Source organism: Paramisgurnus dabryanus, chromosome 23 (genome assembly GCF_030506205.2).
Source record: "Paramisgurnus dabryanus chromosome 23, PD_genome_1.1, whole genome shotgun sequence".
Taxonomy (NCBI): Eukaryota; Metazoa; Chordata; class Actinopteri; order Cypriniformes; family Cobitidae; genus Paramisgurnus; species Paramisgurnus dabryanus.
In genome coordinates, this window is record NC_133359.1 from 25811241 (window position 1) to 25831907 (window position 20667).

General features: G+C 41.7%; 5 protein-coding genes across 5 annotated transcripts; all 5 read right to left on the minus strand.

The window, feature by feature from the left end:
- Positions 1–550: 550 nt before the first annotated feature.
- On the minus strand, positions 551–1490 carry LOC135780945 (histone H2B-like). Its single transcript, XM_065291272.2, has one exon. It carries the CDS (start codon positions 1478–1480, stop codon positions 1106–1108), a length of 375 nt encoding a protein of 124 aa, XP_065147344.1. The 5' UTR covers positions 1481–1490; the 3' UTR covers positions 551–1105.
- A 628-nt stretch (positions 1491–2118) lies between these two features.
- On the minus strand, positions 2119–2572 carry LOC135780947 (histone H4). Its single transcript, XM_065291275.2, has 2 exons — positions 2567–2572; positions 2119–2439 (listed from the first exon to the last, which is right to left on the minus strand). Exons 1-2 carry the CDS (start codon positions 2570–2572, stop codon positions 2119–2121), a joined length of 327 nt encoding a protein of 108 aa, XP_065147347.2.
- Positions 2573–3142: 570 nt separating this feature from the next.
- On the minus strand, positions 3143–3553 carry LOC135780938 (histone H3). Its single transcript, XM_065291265.1, has one exon. The coding sequence runs from the start codon at positions 3551–3553 to the stop codon at positions 3143–3145; it is 411 nt and encodes a 136-aa protein (XP_065147337.1).
- Positions 3554–13337: 9784 nt separating this feature from the next.
- Positions 13338–13725, minus strand: LOC135780942 (histone H2A-like). Its single transcript, XM_065291268.1, has one exon. It carries the CDS (start codon positions 13723–13725, stop codon positions 13339–13341), a length of 387 nt encoding a protein of 128 aa, XP_065147340.1. The 3' UTR covers position 13338.
- A 553-nt stretch (positions 13726–14278) lies between these two features.
- Positions 14279–15132, minus strand: LOC135780951 (histone H1-like). Its single transcript, XM_065291278.2, has one exon. It carries the CDS (start codon positions 15130–15132, stop codon positions 14515–14517), a length of 618 nt encoding a protein of 205 aa, XP_065147350.1. The 3' UTR covers positions 14279–14514.
- Positions 15133–20667: the final 5535 nt, after the last annotated feature.

Sequence of the window (20667 nt, forward strand, 5' to 3'; positions counted from 1 at the left end):
ACCACGACGCAACTATGCTTTTGTGAAACGGACCCCTGTTTAGTAAATGCCGCTCCGTCTAAAAGTAGGTGATGGCGATTTACTACTAATCAAGGAACCGGCTTTACTGATGAGATACATGAGAATCGCAGGCGAGTTATCGCCCAGCCCTAGCAAAAGCAATGAAAATTAACTACCATTTACACAACTGTCCTTCGCCTGGGATCTGTCTTAGCACACAGATTCATGTTACAACGTAGCCTACACATATCCTATAAGTTGTTCAAGTGTTGTGTAAAACCATGCTATACTAAGCCAAGCAACTATAAAACTTAAAAGAATAAAAGAATTTGAACACCATATACTGTATAGATTTACACTAATCGTCTGAATTACGTTACCTGTCGAGAAGAAAGCTGGCAACTTTTAAAATCCTTGAGCCTCATGAGCTCTTTCAATCTCGGAAAACACACTCCAATATTCACTTTGGTCTTGATGTTTCTCTTGTCGCGTTGTCGTTTTAATTCTCTTTTTTCGCTTCCTTGGCGACTCATTTTTATGTGCTCCTCCATCTTCAACAGGCTTTTAAATCTGCCGGGGCAGTCGTGAATCTCTTCGGCGAATGTATTTCAAAGATGGAGGTGCAACATGGATTCAGCCAGTCGAGCGACTCGCCCGTATGCATTATAAATAGTAAATTCTACACTTACGAGAATACTTTGATTAGTATGTGCAAATAATTACATATGGAGGAGCACATATTTTTGAAAGAACACATGCTTTTTTGATAATAATAAACTCAAAAAAGTACACAGTGTAGCTTTAAAAACATAAAGCATTAATCACTATTCTCAACTTATTTTGATCCTGTAACAGTGAGATCTACCTTTTTACATACGTTACCAAAAATTGATTAAAGATCCTTTGTATTATTAGCACACTATTGAAATGTTACCCAACGAGTCTCACGATCTCTGTAAGAAGTCACAGCAACCCATTGTTCAATTCTGAATAAAAACGGTAAGAATTGCTTTAAAATCAATTAAACCAAACTGGAAGCTCATTTATCTGATAAAGTGGGTGGCTCTTAAAAGAGCCTTTGGGTGTTGAAAGCTGGACCGAAACTTTATTTGGAGCTGGTGTACTTTGTGACGGCCTTTGTTCCCTCAGACACGGCGTGTTTGGCGAGTTCACCGGGCAGCAGCAGACGCACGGCGGTCTGGATCTCTCTCGATGTGATGGTGGAGCGCTTGTTGTAGTGAGCGAGACGAGAGGACTCACCGGCGATACGCTCGAAAATATCATTGACGAAAGAGTTCATGATCCCCATTGCCTTAGAGGAAATCCCGGTGTCAGGATGAACCTGCTTCAGGACCTTGTAGACGTAGATAGCATAGCTCTCCTTCCTGGACCTCTTGCGCTTCTTACCGCCCTTTACAGCGGTTTTAGTAACGGCCTTCTTGGACCCCTTCTTAGGTGCGGACTTCGCTGGCTCAGGCATGATTCCTCAAGACAGAACAACAGAGTGTGTAACTACCTACGCTGGTGAAGAAATATTTATTCTCTGTTCATGCTAATTTTCTAAGACTACAAACTCACAGTGCTGATTGGGTGTCTTCATTTGACAAACAACACGAATGGATTTCATTGGAGTAGTAAATACGTAAGAGAACCAATCAAAGTTGCTAAAATGGTAGCTCCACCCATAGTTTAATGTTTGAATTTAGTACACCCATACATTGTAGTGTGGTTGAACTTTCCCGCTCATTTTGAAAATACAACTTCTTTGAAATATAATTGTTTCTTTTCTAATATGATGCGCAAATGTAGTACGTTTTTAGTTTGAGGAAATTGGTTCATTTGACAAATACAAGCAATATCTCTAATTATGTAATCTCTTAAGCAGTACATACTAACATTGGTAAAAACAAATTTGTTGTGTAAATAAATTTTGAGTTCTTAATGTTAACTTCCTACTTGAAGTGTACATGTAAATAAAAACTAGTTATAACCAAATAATCGTCATATTGTAAAGAAACATTTAGAAAAACTACAATACTGTCTAGATTTCGTCTATTAATGTGATAATGTGGGTGGCTCTTAAAAGAGCCGTTTGGGTTTGCGTAGAACTTCACACGTTTAACCTCCGAACCCGTACAGAGTGCGACCCTGTCGTTTCAGAGCATAGACGACATCCATGGCGGTGACGGTCTTTCTCTTGGCGTGTTCAGTGTAGGTGACGGCGTCACGAATAACGTTCTCCAAAAACACCTTCAACACACCGCGGGTCTCCTCATAGATCAGACCGGAGATACGCTTAACACCACCACGGCGAGCGAGACGACGGATGGCGGGTTTGGTGATTCCCTGGATGTTATCACGCAAAACCTTGCGATGACGCTTAGCGCCTCCTTTGCCGAGTCCTTTACCGCCTTTTCCTCTTCCTGACATGATTTCAATCTGATAAACAGAGTGTGAGAAAAATGGGGAGGTGAACAGGACTTTACAGCTGCCTACAGGACCTAGTGGAAACACGCAGAAATGAAGGCGGGCCTTGTGGCGTGTCACAGTAAAAGCCCAGACCTACCTGCATTGTTTTTACAACTGAATTTTAACTTTAATCGATCCCTAACTGTTCTAATCAGAAAACTTTTAAACGGTTTTTTTTAGAAAGAAATATAGCAATTATCTAAAGTTGTGCTTTCTGAATGATTTAATGAAATGAGTTGCACGAATTATTTGAATAAACCTGGTCTATACAATGTAGATTTTATTATAACATTAAACATTAAATAAACATTCATGAGGCAATTTATTAAACTGCTTAGTTTATAAATGTCTTGATATGCTCTGTAAATAATATAAAAACTGCAAACTACCTTTCTGGGAAAGTAGATCTTTGGAAAAAATCTGGGAAGAGTCAATACTTCGATTCAAACTTCAATGTCCACTGCCATCTTCACAAATGGAGTACTAAGGTGGTTATAAATTGCTAACGTTATTTGTTCATCACCCTTCACTCTGAGAGAAATTATAAATTCATTGAAGATACAATTAAGAAACGGTAACGTGTAAGGGATTAAATAAACTGAGAAATTTCTCGTTCAGTGGAATTGTGGTGGCTCTTAAAAGAGCCTTTGTGTTTGATGGTAGAGTATTGAGTTTAAGCGCGCTCTCCCCGAATGCGGCGAGCCAGTTGGATGTCTTTGGGCATGATGGTGACCCTCTTGGCGTGGATGGCGCACAGATTTGTGTCCTCAAACAGGCCGACCAAATAAGCTTCGCTGGACTCCTGCAGGGCCATGACGGCGGAACTCTGGAAGCGCAGATCAGTCTTGAAGTCCTGGGCGATTTCTCTCACCAGACGCTGGAAAGGCAGCTTACGGATCAGCAGCTCAGTAGACTTCTGATAGCGGCGGATTTCTCTCAGCGCTACGGTACCGGGCCTGTAACGATGAGGCTTCTTCACACCGCCGGTGGCTGGGGCGCTCTTACGGGCAGCTTTAGTAGCGAGCTGCTTCCTGGGCGCTTTGCCTCCGGTGGATTTACGAGCGGTCTGCTTTGTTCTTGCCATAACTGCAGTCAAGACTTTCTTCTCTGCGAAATACACAGCGTTTCTCTGCAGGCTGTTTTTAAAGACAAGTCGCTCATGAGCTCAGAGGGTGGCGACAGTTAACTGACATGTGATTGGCTAATGCGTGACGTCAAAGTGGAAAGCCAGCCAACGGTTGTGCGGGTTTCTTGTTTTCAAACGAGCAGCGGTTTGTGTTTCCCGCTCGACATCCTTTGTCTTGTTTAACTTCACATTATAGTCCAGGCAAAATAGCGTTTTACGACAGACTAATTGTAAAATAATTTTTTTCAGCATAGATAATTTCTATGAGGTGTCCAGAACAACATACTAAAAGTCCTAAGAAATCCTAGTTGAGGAAATATGTTAATTTCTCATCAATCCGAAATGTGTGTCAATAAGGCCAGACTACAATACACCCCAATGGGGCTATTTTTTTCCTTTACTCCTATCAAAATGAAACTTTACACAATGAAAGTACCCATGAAAAGTAAATGTTTTTGTATTACAAGTTGCTTTGAAAATTAAATTTAATATGCAAATGAGCTATACACTAATCGAATATGCCCAAAATACACCCAAAAGTAACTTTTTGGTATTACAAGTTTCTTTTGAAATGAATTTGAATATCCACATGAGCTTTACACTTATTTAATATGTCCTAATTTGCATAGGCAGAAACATCATTCATATGATAAATATATCGGCCCAATGTTCATCCAATCATCCTGCTGCTTTTAGACTGGCCTCTAACCTGAAAACTGCCTGGCTTGGTAGTTCCTGCCAGCTGTATAACCCCCACCGGTATAATCTTCAGGGTCACGGAGGAACACAAGCCTCCCCACCACAACAAGGTAGCAACAGAAGGGGAGGCCTTTTTTGTGTTTTTGTTTTTTGGTGATTTTGTTTTTACATCTTTTTTAAAATCCAGCCTGGATCCTTGACCCCTTCTCTGTTGCTCATGGTTCTGTCACCTCCTATATCAGTTCCTGGTTTGTTCTTTGCTTAGTTCTTCCCCTCTGGGTCATATTCATCTGATAAATCAGGCAACTGTGAGTTTGTACAGCTATTACCACAACATTTTCCACAAATGTTAGTGCAAGGGGGTCCATGTTTTTTGCATGTGCATCTCTTTGTGCTGCAGTCTTTCTTGCAACTACAGTGGACGTAACTATCAACTCCAAAAGTGCAGCAGTAAGTAAAAATGATTTTAAATGGTATGGATCAATCTTTCTGCAAATGTAATGATTGAGCTGAAGTTTAGAGCTGCTGTGTGCATCATGCCATCCAGATCTGAAGCCCGGAAAATGCCGCTATAAAGTATAATGTGGTTATAATGTAACGCTATAGCCTAAAATGTAAGTGAGCAACTTATTTATGTATTTAATTTTTTTCGATTCAATTTTATTTATATAGCGCTTTTCACAATTTGGTACCTTTTAGACCTATGCGTATTGGTTTAGTCACAGCAGTGATTAACAAAAATTCGGCTAAGACCAGCATAAGCTGGTAACTGGTTTTTGCTGATTTAAGGTGGCAGTAGCTGGTTTAAGCTGGTCCTCCCAGCCTGGGAAAAAATTGACATGGTGTTGGCTCGTTACGCTGCTTGGCTGATCAGTCATTATTGGCATTAATCTCCCATCCAAAACATGGCACCCCCAAGGTTTTGGGTCCATAGGTTCACTTCCCCCTTTCCACTTCATCATTTGGTAAAAGACCCAACGACTATGGAACTTTGCAGCTGCTGACGTTGGAGGGAGAGATTGAGCTTCCACTGGAGATGAGTTCTGAGTTACTTTAATAAAGAATTGCCTGTTATCTCAGCATGTCCAGTGATTCATCCTTTTGCCCCCATACAGTGATACTAGAGCTTTTTCACCTGCAATGATGATGCCTTTTCCCACATTTTCCTGTGACTGGCTAAACACCTTAGCTTGTTTGAGAAAGCTCGTGTCATTCTTTACTTTTTTCAGTGCTATCCCTTTCCTATGCCAAATAGACGAGATGTAGAATTACAGCCTCAAAATGATTGGGGTTGGATTGTTTGAAGAGCTCGATGTGTCATCTTGAATGGAAAAAGTCTGAAATCATTTAGTTGCTTTTAAATAAAAATCTATAATATGGTATAGGTTTTCGTTCCCTAATTAAAATGTAAGTATGGAAAACAATCAATTACACATTCTTAATAAAAATGTCATTTAAATTCTGAAACATAAGAGGATTTTATATAAATTGTTTCAGCACTGACTCATAATAGTGCCCCAACAAAATAAATGGCCAATTGCACTGCATTGTAATGAATGTATTTTGTAATGCAATTTTTTTACCCATATCAATGCTGCAAGGAAACCTCAGGTACATTTATGCTGTTATACTAGTGACCTTAAGAAAAAAGGAATCAGTCTTTCTTGTGTTTTGTTAATAAATTTACTGTATTGATCTATTTTTTAGCTTAACATGCATTTAAATTGTACAGATTTTGCTAGTGCTGCAATTCAGATTGCTTTAGTGAGGCAATTTTATCAGATGAATATAACCCAGAGGGGAAGAACGCTTAGGTTACTCACGTAACCCCGGTTCCCTGAAATAACGGGAACGAAGCATTGCGTCAGTTAGCTGACGCTATGGGGGGGGAAACTCCTGTTTACTCCGTGACTGAAGCCTATTGGTTAACGTCTGTACAAAGTACAGACCAATGACGTTTGAACCCGCGCGCGGGAGGAACGCGTCCTTATATAAGCGCGGTTCAATCGTCAGGAGCTCATTATATTCGACTGAAGCGCGCAGCCGAATAACACTCGCTGCGTAGACGTTTGTAGCACGGCAAGAGACGCAATGCTTCGTTCCCGTTATTTCAGGGAACCGGGGTTACGTGAGTAACCTAAGCGTTCCCTTTCAATACGGTTCACTTCGCATTGCGTCAGTTAGCTGACGCTATGGGGGAACGTAATCCCATCACGCCGTGCATACACAACGTACTGAAGTGCCTTACCGGAGAGACACTGCGTGTGGCCCTATACCCGGCATATTCACAGCTTAAAAAGCAAATGTGTAAGCACCATATAATTGTTGACGCGCACACGGTGGGGTTTTAAACGCACCGGGGGCACATAACATAGCACAAGACGGCGAGGTACCGAGCGCGCCGCGGCTGTGCGAGATAAGTAAATTCAGAGTCACGTTGGTGAGCTCGCTGAGCGCACCGTGGTGTACACATAAAACGCATGAGCGTGCATGATTGAGCCGAGAGAACCTGCGCTCGTAGGGCAGGGACGTCTAAGCTGTACAATCTGACAACGTAGACGGCGAAGACCAGCCGGCCGCGTAGCAGATATCAAATATAGATATAGATACCCCTGTAGACCAAGTTCATGAAGAAGCCAAACTCGCACAGAGTGGGCTCTATATAGGACATAGCTCATAGAGGGGCGTGAGCCAGTGCGATGGTTTCAACGATCCATCTAAATAACCACTGTTAGCAACAGACATACGTAGTGAGTGATCTGCGAAGCTCACGAACGGCCGATCTGACTATAATATGCGGCAGAACGGTTCGTAGCGTGGGATTATACAGATACCACAATAGTGTGAACCCAGGTGCACCCTCGAGCGCATCGGGATGCATATAGGTAGTATTATAGTGCACAGATCGGTGAGCTTTCCAAGCGCGCCGTAAATGTGTATTGACTATAAATTGCACGGGCACAGGTGAACACTTGAATACATCGTGAATGCATATAGATGAATCAGAGTGTTATAATGCACAGGCCGGCAAGATTCTCGAGCGCGCCGTCATGTGTTCTGATAATAAATTGTGCGCACACGGGTGAACTCTTCAGTGCACCGTGAATGCGTATAGATAAATCAGTGCACAGAATGCGCCGTGAATGTGTACAAATATGATTGATGAACGTAACGGTGGGCACCCAACGCACCGTGAACGTACACAGATGAACAACAATGTATGTGTCACAAATCATAACACAGCTGTGTATACAGGTGAGCTTTCCCAAGCGCATCTTATTGTATACCAAAATGTTATAGCGTGTACATGTGAGCTTCTCTAAGCGCACGGTGGACGCATATAATTAAAAACCATATCGTGCATACAGGTGAGCTAATGGGCGCACCTTTAATGCAACAAACCTCTGTAGTTCGCGAAGCAGGGATGTCGAAGCTGTAAACTGACAACGTGGACGGCGGGGACCAGCCGGCCGTGTCACAATTGTCAATGAGAAACCTCTAAGACCATGCCCATGCTCTAAGACAAGTGAGCATAATTGTCACGGGAGGTGATAACGTCAACGATCCATAAATAGCCTGTATTGACAGGTGCTCTAGTGAGTGATCTGTGACGCAGATGAACAGCTGATCGTCTGATGTACGTCAGACGTATGTGTCATCCAGGACCTTGGACAGTTCCAGAGCGCTGTGCCTCGGGCACCGTCCGCATCTGAGAAATGACAGGCTTATGAATAAAGTGAATGGCCAGCCGTAAAAGCATGGTTCGCTGTTACCGCCGCCGTCCGCATCTGAGAGATGACAGGCTTGTAAATTAAATGAATGGTCGGTCTTAAAAGCGTGGTTCGCTGTTATCACGGCCACATAGATATAGGTAGGGGAGAGAGCCGCCGTGCCTCTGTAGTGAGGAGAAAAGTGTTCCACCCACGATTCGCGGGGGGTATTGACTTTCAAATGTCACTAGACAGAATGGATCAGACTTTGCATAAGGACGCCTCGTGAAAGGGGTCCTAGCAGCTTGTGTCAATGTGTCATAAGGCACGTAATGTAGGTCGTGTCCCACGGATGCCATCTCCGCACGCCCATCGTAATGGGTTAATATTGGTAGTTTTAGCATGAGATGCGTATCACTCTGATTGAACATAGCTTATAAAGCGATGCAATGAGTTTATAAAGGAGATGACTCGTCAGCTTGTTCAGGGGGCGAGATCTCAGTCTGGTTCGGTAAATAATGAAACCACCGTAGATTGCCCGACCGCATTATCACAATAACACGGTCGAGAGTGCTGCAGTGCTAAATCATCCTCTTAATGTACCGTATTCACAGTACAAGGTGATTTATATGAGACAAACGGCGTTCCACGCGCCGAAGGCTGATTGCCGTCGTAAAGCGTGTTCAACCCACAGCAAATGCTGGGCTAGCTCGTAATGACAGCACTTCATGCAGCCGTGTGTAACTTAAGCAAGCTTCCCGGCCGTCAGCTCGGGGCGGGACCTTTGCTTAGTCAAACTGAAGTGGACTTATGAACAGAATGCCACGATATTCAGCTTTCTGAGGCTCGTTAGAGGGGTACGTGTGCCCGTCTTAAACGAGATGCCGCGCGCGTCTGACTGTGCGCGCGCTTTAAGCTTTGAAACTTATTGTGGCGGGTAGCAAGCTCACTTGAGGTTGATATTACCCTTAATATCTCCGAGTATTGGAGCGGAGGTGTGAGCGTCTTCGGATCCGCTAATATAAATCAGCTATATGGCCGAAAAACGTCATAAACCGCTTGGCTGTAAAGGGTTTGAGTGGCCGTCCGGAGAGGGCGCGATTCAAACGCTTGGAGCAATGCAAAAGTCTGAGGCTGTCCTTCCTCTAGGAAGAGAGAATAACAGCCGTAAGACCGTGCTCGTTTGCGCCATCAGCATCGTAGCGGAGAAACTAAGGTGGGCTGCGAGCGAATTTGGCAGAAAGGTGTTAGAGACACCGTACAGTCGTGGGGTGTCAATACACAGTATATGGCCAAACCGGGGTTTTTTTGGCTAGCGTCGATAGAATTATGGACAGCGGGCCGTGTGTGCGTATTACTGATTGCTTGTCAGTAAGGCGATAAAGTGTTTAGAGACACCGTACAACCGTGGGTGTCAATACACAGTATAGTAAGCACGGAAATTACTCTTTTAGAGGAATTAAATACCGTTCGCCACTATAGTGAGGTCGCATAACCGACAGTATTACACAGTATGTTTGGATAAACAGCACACAGAAAACATTTCAGGGCAGTCCAGCCGAGGCGCGACATAACCCCTTTTTCCCAGACAGTTTCGTTCTCTGTTGATGCAGCTGTGCTGCGGAGACCAGAGCTCAGCCGTTCAGGTGCACAAGCCTCAGTAGTGACGGTGACCGAACGGCTCACGGAGCAGGGTAGTATGTCTAGGTAGTTTAATGTCAGACTGAACCCATCGCAGAGAGGAAGTCTGCCGCGAGGCCCGCGGTTTTGCCGTTTATTAAAAGGGCAGAAAAACCGGGTATATATATATAAGAATGTACCAATATTCAGCGCACTGATATAGGACGGGACTGAATAAAGGGAGGTATTCGGGCCTCAGTATATTATAAACAAATTCGTTCTGCCTCTGATTCCGTCTAAACCAGAGAGAAATTACCAGGCAGACGAAAAATGAGCTATCTGAAGTGAGATCGGCTCAGGCCAGTAAAGCTCTATAATAAGTGTTTTAGCGCTCCAATAGAGGCGTGTCCGCCTTATCGAGCAGACGAATGAGATCGTGCCGCTCCAGGAGGGGAGGGGCATGAAGCTCTCTTAAAATGAGTGTTCTTGGTGCTCCAATAGCGGCGAATCGGCCCTATCGAGCAGACGAATGAGATTGCGCCGCTCCAGGAGGGGAGGGGCATGAAGCTCTGTAATCGTTGAACACTGGACAGCTGCATTTAGAGGCAGCGAGCCGTAATACCGCGTGCTAGCTAAGCCGTTAAGAGACCTCACCACTGTGGGGAAAGGAGCGAGGGACTTCGCGAGCGTGGAGCACGAGTGGCTGTGCTACGACAGAGACAGGGGCAGACCGCCCGTGTTTGCTTGTCGTATGCATCTATCCAGGTCTACGGTTCCCCGCTTGTTCATCTCAACAAGAGAGGAACGGCAGAGGGGAGCAGCAACACAGACAGAACAGCCATGCGTCGTGACGGTATCACCCGATGCACTCGGGGGATTAATATATGTGCCAGAGATCTCGCCACTGAATGTGTGAGGAGCGAAGGGACTCTGTAAGCATGAACGGTTGCGGTGTGACAGAACACAGGGGGGGTTAGTCCGTGTGTGCTTGTCTATGCATCCATCTAGTCTCATGGCTCGCCGTGTGTTCATCCCGGCAAGAGAGGAACAGCAGGGGGAGCACGAAACATGGATAAGACAACCAAAGCATAAGCGCGGTCCCGGCGTGGGAGGTGCCAGACCGGTAACGCGCTCGGAGGAAATTCATAGCAGAGAGGCTCACCGAGCCGCTGTGCTGGACGCTATTACAACAGCGCCTGCTCTTTTAGCTTATAGCTTTATATTAAAAATATTGATCTTACCGGGCGGCCGCAGGGGAGACCTCGTCAGGCGTGGGTCCGCTGCACAGGGCTCGAACCACGGCAAGCGAAGGCTATCTTCGGTTCTCGGCCGGAAAGCGGCAGGGGAAGACGCTAGACCTGGACTCTGCTATCTTCGGTTCTCAGCCGGAAAACGGCAGGGGAAGACGCTAGGCCTGGACTCCGCTGCAGGGCTTTTGTCAACGGCGAGGTAAGGCTTCTTCTTTTTCTTCGGAGCAGCGAGAGGTTCGCGCTGAAGGAGAAAATAATGAGCTCCTGACGATTGAACCGCGCTTATATAAGGACGCGTTCCTCCCGCGCGCGGGTTCAAACGTCATTGGTCTGTACTTTGTACAGACGTTAACCAATAGGCTTCAGTCACGGAGTAAACAGGAGTTTCCCCCCCCATAGCGTCAGCTAACTGACGCAATGCGAAGTGAACCGTATTGAAAGGGAACCAAGTAAAGAACAAACCAGGAAATGATATGGGGGTGCCCGAACCAAAAGCCACAGAGAAGGGGTTGAGGATCCAGGCTGGATAAAAAACATAAAAAAATGTAATAACAAAAACACACACAAAAAACACAACTCTCCCCTTCTGTTCAGGCTTGTGTTACTCCGTGACCCTGAAGATTATACCGGTGGGGGTTATACAGCTGGCAGGACTTACCAAGCCAGGCAGTTTTCAGGTTAGAGGCCAGTTGAAAAGCAGCAGGATGATTGGATGAACATTGGGCTGATATATTTATCAAACATATGAATGATGTTTCTGCCTATGCAAATTAGGACATATTAAATAAGTGTAAAGCTCATGTGGATATTCAAATTCATTTCAAAAGAAACTTGTAATACCAAAAAGTTACTTTTGGGTGTATTTTGGGCATATTCGATTAGTGTATAGCTCATATGCATATTACATTTAATTTTCAAAGCAACTTGTAATACAAAAAAATTTACTTTTCATGGGTACTTTCATTGTGTAAAGTTTCATTTTGATAGGAGTAAAGGAAAAAAATAGCCCCATTGGGGTGTATTGTAGTCTGGCCTTATTGGCACACATTTCGGATTGATGAGAAATTAACATATTTCCTCAACTAGGATTTCTTAGGACTTTTAGTATGTTGTTCTGGACACCTCATAGAAATGATCTATGCTGAAAAAAATTATTTTACAATTACTTCTATTTTTTGCTCCAAAATGAGTTAGTTTGCCTGGACTAATTAAAGCAGTGCTTCAAGCTGTATTTTTACGTGTTTAAAAGCATTATAATGGCCAATCATTAAATTAATTCCTTACTGTTCTGTAGAGATTAAAGGAAACAACATGTGAAATAAAAATGCATTTTGATAGTTATAATATAGTCTTGTTATGTGCACTGGTGACCATAGTTGTTCAATTATCATGTCTGGAAGGAATCAGGAATAGTTCTCAATTTATTTTGTTGTGTTAATAGTATTGCAATTTATTTATGTCTCTTTCTATTGTCTGTGGCCAGCATGATTGATAACTTTGCACATCTTTTAGTGTTTCTTTAATTATGATCCTTACAAACTCAGGAAGTCAAATGACAATGTGCCAATACTACAGGCCCATGAACTAAAGAGGCAAGACTATTTTTGCATGTATCCGTTTATAACGCAGGACTTTCACAGCCTTTGCTGGGCTGTAGGGATGCTTAGGTTTCTTTGTAAGTTTAGAATTTCTTCTCTTTACTTACAAGGCCAAGGAGGCTTCCATATCATTCCGCCATATTGAAAAACTATAATAGCAGAGAGGGACAAAAGCACTAGCCTACCACAACGTGTTTCTACAACACGTTTTCATTCAGATCACGTGAACCAGCTGAAACGGACAAGGAGATCAGTGAGTACATAACGGCTACCGTAGTTACAACACACATCTGGAAAAGCGAGGCGCTAGAAAGCACTATTCAATTGAATGCAAAATACAATTTCACCACTAGATGGGGGAAATCCAACTTACTGTCCCTTGAAAGAGGCGTATGTTTTTTAAAAGTAATAAAAATAAAACACTATGCATTGACGTCACTTTTCCACATGACCATGACTGTAATGTTTGCTCACCCTGTTCAGTGGCAAACATTACAGTATCGCCAGTAAAACTGACTATTATCAGCTTAAATTGAATGTAGTTGGCCTAAACAGTGACCCTAACAACTTGCCAAACAACCAGTAGTCTGTGGACATTGGCATATGGCCAGACATTGCTTTTTCTGACATATATGTTTGTTTTGTCTAACACTATTAAACCATCCCACCTTTGTAAAACACAAGGCATTTATGTGCATAAAATTTTTTGGTTGTTTGCACCATAATACTCAATTATGTGTAACATGCAGTATACATTAACTAAATGAGTTAAAATAACAACATACCATTAAAAAAGTCACTCCTTTATAGCTCAAGTGGGTGGCTCTTAAAAGAGCCTTTTGGTTAGTTTTGCAGAACCGGATAGTTTACTTTGCTTTACCGGGCTTCTCGGTCTTTTTTGGCAGCAACACAGCCTGAATGTTGGGCAACACACCGCCCTGAGCGATGGTCACGCGACCCAAGAGTTTGTTCAGCTCCTCGTCGTTACGCACTGCCAGCTGTAAATGGCGGGGAATGATGCGAGTCTTCTTGTTGTCACGAGCGGCGTTTCCAGCCAACTCCAGGATCTCAGCAGTAAGATACTCGAGCACAGCGGCGAGATAAACTGGAGCTCCAGCACCGACGCGTTGTGCATAGTTACCCTTGCGAAGAAGTCTGTGAACACGGCCGACGGGAAACTGAAGCCCGGCTCTGGATGAACGAGTCTTAGCCTTTGCTCTGGTCTTACCACCGGTTTTGCCTCTACCGCTCATTTTCGCTGCTCTCTTATGGAAGATACCGATAATGTAACTCATGCTTCTGTTCTCAGTATTTAGGCATGCCTGCCACTCGCCGATTGGTTAGACTCTGTGGAAAGTTTAAACCATTCACTGAACTTCCCTCCAAAAGACAACGCCCACCCCTTTCTTCTGCCTTGCTTTGTTTTACTGATGCTGTTTGTATTACAGATTAATTAATATATGACAAATAAACGACAAAATCTCATGTCATCATCAAAAAAAAATCTAAAAAAAAAATCTCAGTTTCATAGCCGTACAGTACAGAAGCAGATCAAATGCAGATGATATTGAGAGAAGAAAGGCACACATCAGCTGTTACTTCAAATTTTCATATTTTCAAATTAATTTTATAATGTAAATAATCTATTATATTTAGTACTTTATCCATCATCAAGCACCTTACTTTACTTTCACCATATTGTTTGTCATTGTGTTATTTTGTTGTTTTATGTACACACAACTGTCTCAATAAAGTACCATTACATGAATTAAAATATATTTGGCAGACGCTTTTTGTCCAAGGCGACTTACAGTGCATTAGAACGTACATTTGATCAATATTTGTATGGGAACTTACAGAATCAGAAAAGGCAACAAAATACTGTTGTAAAAAGATAAACATAGTACAGTTAAATCACATCTTTTAGTATCTGGAATATAAACTATAATTACAAAAAATTAACAATGAAACACTGCTCCTTCATGAACTGTTGGGTGGCTCTTAAAAGAGCCTTTTAGTGAAATAAACTCTGTAAAGTGGATTTATTTCTTTTTGGGCGCTGCCTTTTTAGGCTTAGCTGCTTTGGGCTTTGTCGTCTTGGGTTTAGCAGCCTTCGCTGTCTTGGGGCTCTTCGCTGCTTTCTTAGGAGCCGCTGGCTTCTTTGCTTTCTTGGGGCTCTTTGTTGCCTTTTTAGCGGCGGTGGCGGCTGGTTTCTTCGCTTTCTTGGGTGATTTCTTAGCGGCGGTCTTCTTTGTCGCTGCAGTCTTGGGCTTCTTGGCAGCGGCGGGTTTCTTGGCTGCGGGCTTCTTTGCTTTAGGAGCGGCTTTCTTCGCTGGTTTCTTCTTGGTCTCTGCTTGCTGTTTGTTCAGTTTAAAAGACCCGGAAGCGCCGGTCCCTTTGGTCTGGACCAGAGTGCCTTTAGTCACCAGGTTCTTGATGGCGATCTTGACGCGGGCGTTTTTCTTTTCCACGTCGTAGCCACCGGCGGCGAGCGCTTTCTTCAGGGCGGCGAGAGAGACGCCGCTCCTCTCCTTGGAAGCCGAGACAGCTTTGATGATGAGGTCACCCACACTTGGTCCCGTTTTCTTGGCTTTTGCAGCGGATTTCTTCTTGGGTGCTTTGGCCGGTGTGGCGGCAGCAGCTGGAGCGGTTTCAGCCATTTCTCTAAGCAGATCTGTATTCTCACAAACTCAGCACGAGATCAGTAATGAGGAGCAGCAGAGCGCGCGGCGATTTTACACAGGACATGAGAACCGTATAGACTCAACATATCCAGCTCAGTGTCTGTGCGCCTTCACGAGCTGATGTGTGTGTTTTCTTCTCTAACATTTACAACAAAACCGCAGTTATAAAACACATTAGCACGATGAAAACAATATAGACGCAGAGCAAAGGTCCAAAGCTAAACCTTGAAACTAAAATACACGACGATTAAAAGTTTATTATAGCATCTTCAGAACAAATGCACGACCATGTGTCAGCCATTTGACATAGCCACGTATGATTTTCATGTGTTTTTTTCTGTTGTACAGCTGGTGACAGACTAAAAGTCTTCTGTTTTTTAACACGCACTTGGAAAATTACTTAAATTAAGTCAACATCATTGAAGGACTTGTAAAGTGTTATATATTGCTGTTATTCTGACCATCTCAAAGCACACGCGCCACACATGCTTACTGTCTTTTGTGTTTTTCATTTAATCCTCAACTAACGTTACAAATAAAATGTTTATGTCAGCTCAGTTCAAAGTGATGCATTTCTTTTAATATACGCCTTTGCTATTATAGTCCAGGCAAACTAACTCATTTTGGAGCAAAAAATAGAAGTAATTGTAAAATATTTTTTTTCAGCATAGATCATTTCTTTGAGGTGTCCAGAACAACATACTAAAAGTCCCAAGAAATCCTAGTTGAGGAAATATGTTAATTTCTCATCAATCCGAAATGTGTGCCAATAAGGCCAGACTACAATACACCCCAATGGGGCTATTTTTTTCCTTTACTCCTATCAAAATGAAACTTTACACAATGAAAGTACCCATGAAAAGTAATTTTTTTTTGTATTACAAGTTGCTTTGAAAATTAAATGTAATATGTAAATGAGCTATACACTAATCGAATATGCCCAAAATACACCCAAAAGTAACTTTTTGGTATTACAAGTTTCTTTTGAAATGAATTTGAATATCCACATGAGCTTTACACTTATTTAATATGTATTAATATATCATCCTGCTGCTTTTAGACTGGCCTCTAACCTGAAAACTGCCTGGCTTGGTAGTTCCTGCCAGCTGTATAACCCCCGCCGGTATAAGCCTGAACAGAAGGGGAGGGTTGTGTTTTTTTTTTGTGTGTGTTTTTGTTTTTACATTTTTTTTTTTATGTTTTTTATCCAGCCTGGATCCTCAACCCCTTCTCTGTGGCTTTTGGTTCGGGCACCCCCATATCATTTCCTGGTTTGTTCTTTACTTGGTTCTTCCCCTCTGGGTTATATTCATCTGATAAAATTGCCTCACTAAAGCAATCTGAATTGCAGCACTAGCAAAATCTGTACAATTTAAATGCATGTTAAGTTAGAAAATAGATCAACACAGTAAATGCATTAACAAAACACAAGAAAGACTGATACCTTTTTTCTTAAGGTCACTAGTATAACAGCATAAATGTACCTGAGGTTTCCTGGCAGCATTGATATGGGTAAAAAAAATTGCATTGCGAAATACATTCATTACAATGCAGTGCAATTGGCCATTTATTTTGTTGGGGCACTATTATGGGTCAGTGCTGAAATCCTCTTATGTTTCAGAATTTTAAAAAAGTGTGTAATTGATTGTTTTCCATACTTACATTTTAATCAGGGAACAAAAACACTACCGTATTATAGATATTTATTTAAAAGCAACTAAATGATTTCAGACTTTTTCCATTCAAGATGACACATCGAGCTCTTCAAACAATCCAACCCCAATCATTTTGAGGCTGTAATTCTACATCTCGTCTATTTGGCATAGGAAAGGGATGGCACTGAAAAAAGTAAAGAATGACACGAGCTTTCTCAAACAAGCTAAGGTGTTTAGCCAGTCACAGGAAAATGTGGGAAAAGGCATCATCATTGCAGGTGAAAAAGCTCTAGTATCACTGTATGGGGGCAAAAGGATGAATCACTGGACATGCTGAGATAACAGGCAATTCTTTATTAAAGTAACTCAGAACTCATCTCCAGTGGAAGCTCAATCTCTCCCTCCAACGTCAGCAGCTGCAAAGTTCCATAGTCTTCGGGTCTTTTACCAAATGATGAAGTGGAAAGGGGGAAGTGAACCTATGGACCCAAAACATTGGGGGTGCCATATTTTGGATGGGAGATTAATGCCAATAATGACTGATCAGCCAAGCAGCGTAACGAGCCAACACCAGGTCACTTTTTGCCAGGCTGGGAGGGCCAGCTTAAACCAGCTACTGCCACCTTAAATCAGCAAAAACCAGCTACCAGCTTATGCTGGTCTTAGCTGAATTTTTCAGTAGGGATTGTTAATCACTGCTATGACTAAACACATTCGCATAGGTCTAAAAGGTACCAAATTGTGAAAAGCGCTATATAAATAAAATTGAATTGAAAAAATTAATAAATACATAAATAAGATGCTCACTTACATAAAGAAAAAAAAGGCCTTCCCTTCTGTTGCTACCTTGTCGTGGTGGGGAGGCTTGTGTTCCTCCGTGACCCTGAAGATTATACCGACGGGGGTTATACAGCTTGCAGGAACTACCAAGCCAGGCAGTTTTCAGGTTAGAGGCCAGTCTAAAAGCAGCAGGATGATTGGATGAACATTGGGCCGATATATTTATCAAACATATGATGTTTCTGCCTATGCAAATTAGGACATATTAAATAAGTGTAAAGCTCATGTAGATATTCAAATTCATTTCAAAAGAAACTTGTAATACCAAAAAGTTACTTTTGGGTGTATTTTGGGCATATTCGATTAGTGTATAGCTCATTTGCATATTACATTTAATTTTCAAAGCAACTTGTAATACAAAAAAAAAAAAATACTTTTCATGGGTACTTTCATTGTGTAAAGTTTCATTTTGATAGGAGTAAAGGAAAAAATAGCCCCATTATTGGCACACATTTCGGATTGATGAAAAATTAACATATTTCCTCAACTAGGATTTCTTGGGACTTTTAGTATGTTGTTCTGGACACCTCATAGAAATAATCTATGCTGAAAAAAATTCTTTTACAATTAGTCTGTCGTAAAATGCTATTTTGCCTGGACTATTATATTAACAGTAACAGAACAGTGAAATTAGGACGAATGAAAAGGCCATATGCAAACCACAAACATATCAGTGAAGAGGATATTGTGAAATGCAACAGATATAAAATTTTAAAAAGTAGTGTCATCATAATTAAAAATATTTATAACTGCGATTTAAAGCAGACACTTCTCATTTTAGGAAATTTATGTTGACTTCTCTACTTGAAGAAATAATTTTTGCTGTCTACTGGGACAGTGTTAAAGTCACCCTGTAGTCAAAAGTTAAAACTCATCTTTGAGCATCATAATAGCATATATAAAAGTTTTACCTGTCACAGTGATTTCTTTTTGCTTTAAAACAGCGTAGTGGTGCTTTTTCATTGCATAGTACACAGTGGGATGGGTCAGGTCAGTTGTCTTTTGAGGGCTTTTTCAATGGGTGCAGTACGTTGGACGGTACTTTTTAAGTACCACATCAGCTGGGGTTACAAGTGAGCTGAGCTGATACTAAGACGTGAAAACACTGAAGATCACTGATTGGTCGGAGAGAATCATCACTACCAGCATCATTGTCAATGCAAGATTAGCTTTACATTTGTGCTTGCGCTGTCTTGTGCAAACCTGAAATAAATAGGTCTCCACAAAATAAATAGATGTTGCGTTCTGCAGTTTTTCTAAATAAATCCACACAGGAAACATGAACATATGTTATATTGCACACCATAAACGCAATCATAGCTTCAAAAACACAAGTCTCCCCACATTCGTTTTTCTAGCACAACATTCCTCATAGGAGGTTTGGGAAAAAAATATAGAAAAACCATGCATAAACAGAATTTACTTAAAAGTACAAACATGAACATACATTTTACTCACACATTATTGTAGCACAGTTTGTGATGAATCATGTGATATTAGTCATTAATATGTAAGCAACTAAAAAAGATGAAATGTAAAAGCGTCAAAACTTCTCAAGCGGGCATATTACAGAAAAATCTTAACTCTAAAATCTTATCTTAACTGTTTGGTAACCATATACATTTAGTTAAGACCTTGTTTAAAACAAAAGCTACTATAGAATAACATTTCCTAAGTGCATTATCTTATCTTTACTGCAGATAGGAAAGTGGAATTACAGAAGCATCCTAACTTGACAAAACATCCTAAAAATGGTCTTAAATTTAGGGCAACCCCACAGGTGTCCAAACTTAAAATTTAAATGAAAGCCATCGGAAACAATCACATTATCATAGACCTGCGGGAGAATTACATTGCAATCTTTAACAAAGTGCAGAATGATAAATGTTTGTTTTTGGATAACTCTTTAAATATTGTTTAGCTTCACTACATCAACTTTTATTATTCACATAATCATTTTTTTTTCACTAGTGGAGCAATCTTCCATTCTATGTCCCTCATTATAAAAAAAAAACAGTTATCTTATCTGTGAACACTTGATAGGATCATAAGTAGGGTTGCCACCTTTCTGAAATGGAAATAAGGAACGGGGGGGGGGGGGGGGTTGCCCGGGTCCGGTGACATGCCCCCACAGAATATAATTTTTTTTTTTAAATAACCCCTGAAATGAAGACTTCTGGTGAAAATAGTGGAAGTATGCCTAAGTATACAAGACTGAACCACATAGATGTGAAATATAAAGGCTATCATGATCAATTTGGCAACAATGAACTATGGTTTTAATTTAAGTTTATAATACGCCCTCTTCAAAGACCCCACCCCTTTTTAAACCTTGAGCTATCTAACTCCATAATTATTTAATAAGAAACCCATCAGAAATGATTGACACATTATGAGACGAGAGGGAGCGGGAGACAAGAACAGAGGGAGAGCACTGGAGATATATATATGTGGATTGTTAGGCTAAATCTGTACTATCTCTTTTAATATAATCACTTTCTTATCAACTATATTTGAGTTTTAAAAATCCACATAATTACATACCATATGAGCCTTTTGGAGACGACTGACGGACAATGAACCTTAACATTCCTCCATCCTGTGCCCGCAGCCTGTCGCTCCTCTTGTGATTATCTCCTCATGCGTGCTGCTTTATATCACACACTCCGCCGTGACAAACAGAAAAAACGCGAAGGCATATGGTACAATTGGCCTTGTATTCATTGTCCCTCACGCATTCCAGCCACGGGTAGTCATTTTCCCATTCAATTCTATATTTTTGTGCTCGTTTCTTTTTCGCCGGCTGCTCGGATGCAGTCATTTTTACATTTCCCGCTGTTGTCACTTGTCGTCATCGTTGCTATGATACGTGACATCACAATGACTGAAACGACCAATGGGCATTCCCTGATGGGGCTGCAAGATGTTAAAAATGCTACGCAGATCATAGACAAACAGAGGGAGAGATTACCGCACCGTCAGGGTTTTCTTATACAAATGACGCGGTCTTCGTTCA

Bases quoted from the DNA above. Each gene is read 5' to 3' on its own strand.
- LOC135780945 (XM_065291272.2), bottom strand. From the start codon at position 1,480: ATGCCTGAGCCAGCGAAGTCCGCACCTAAGAAGGGGTCCAAGAAGGCC.
- LOC135780951 (XM_065291278.2), bottom strand. From the start codon at position 15,132: ATGGCTGAAACCGCTCCAGCTGCTGCCGCCACACCGGCCAAAGCACCC.
- LOC135780938 (XM_065291265.1), bottom strand. From the start codon at position 3,553: ATGGCAAGAACAAAGCAGACCGCTCGTAAATCCACCGGAGGCAAAGCG.
- LOC135780942 (XM_065291268.1), bottom strand. From the start codon at position 13,725: ATGAGCGGTAGAGGCAAAACCGGTGGTAAGACCAGAGCAAAGGCTAAG.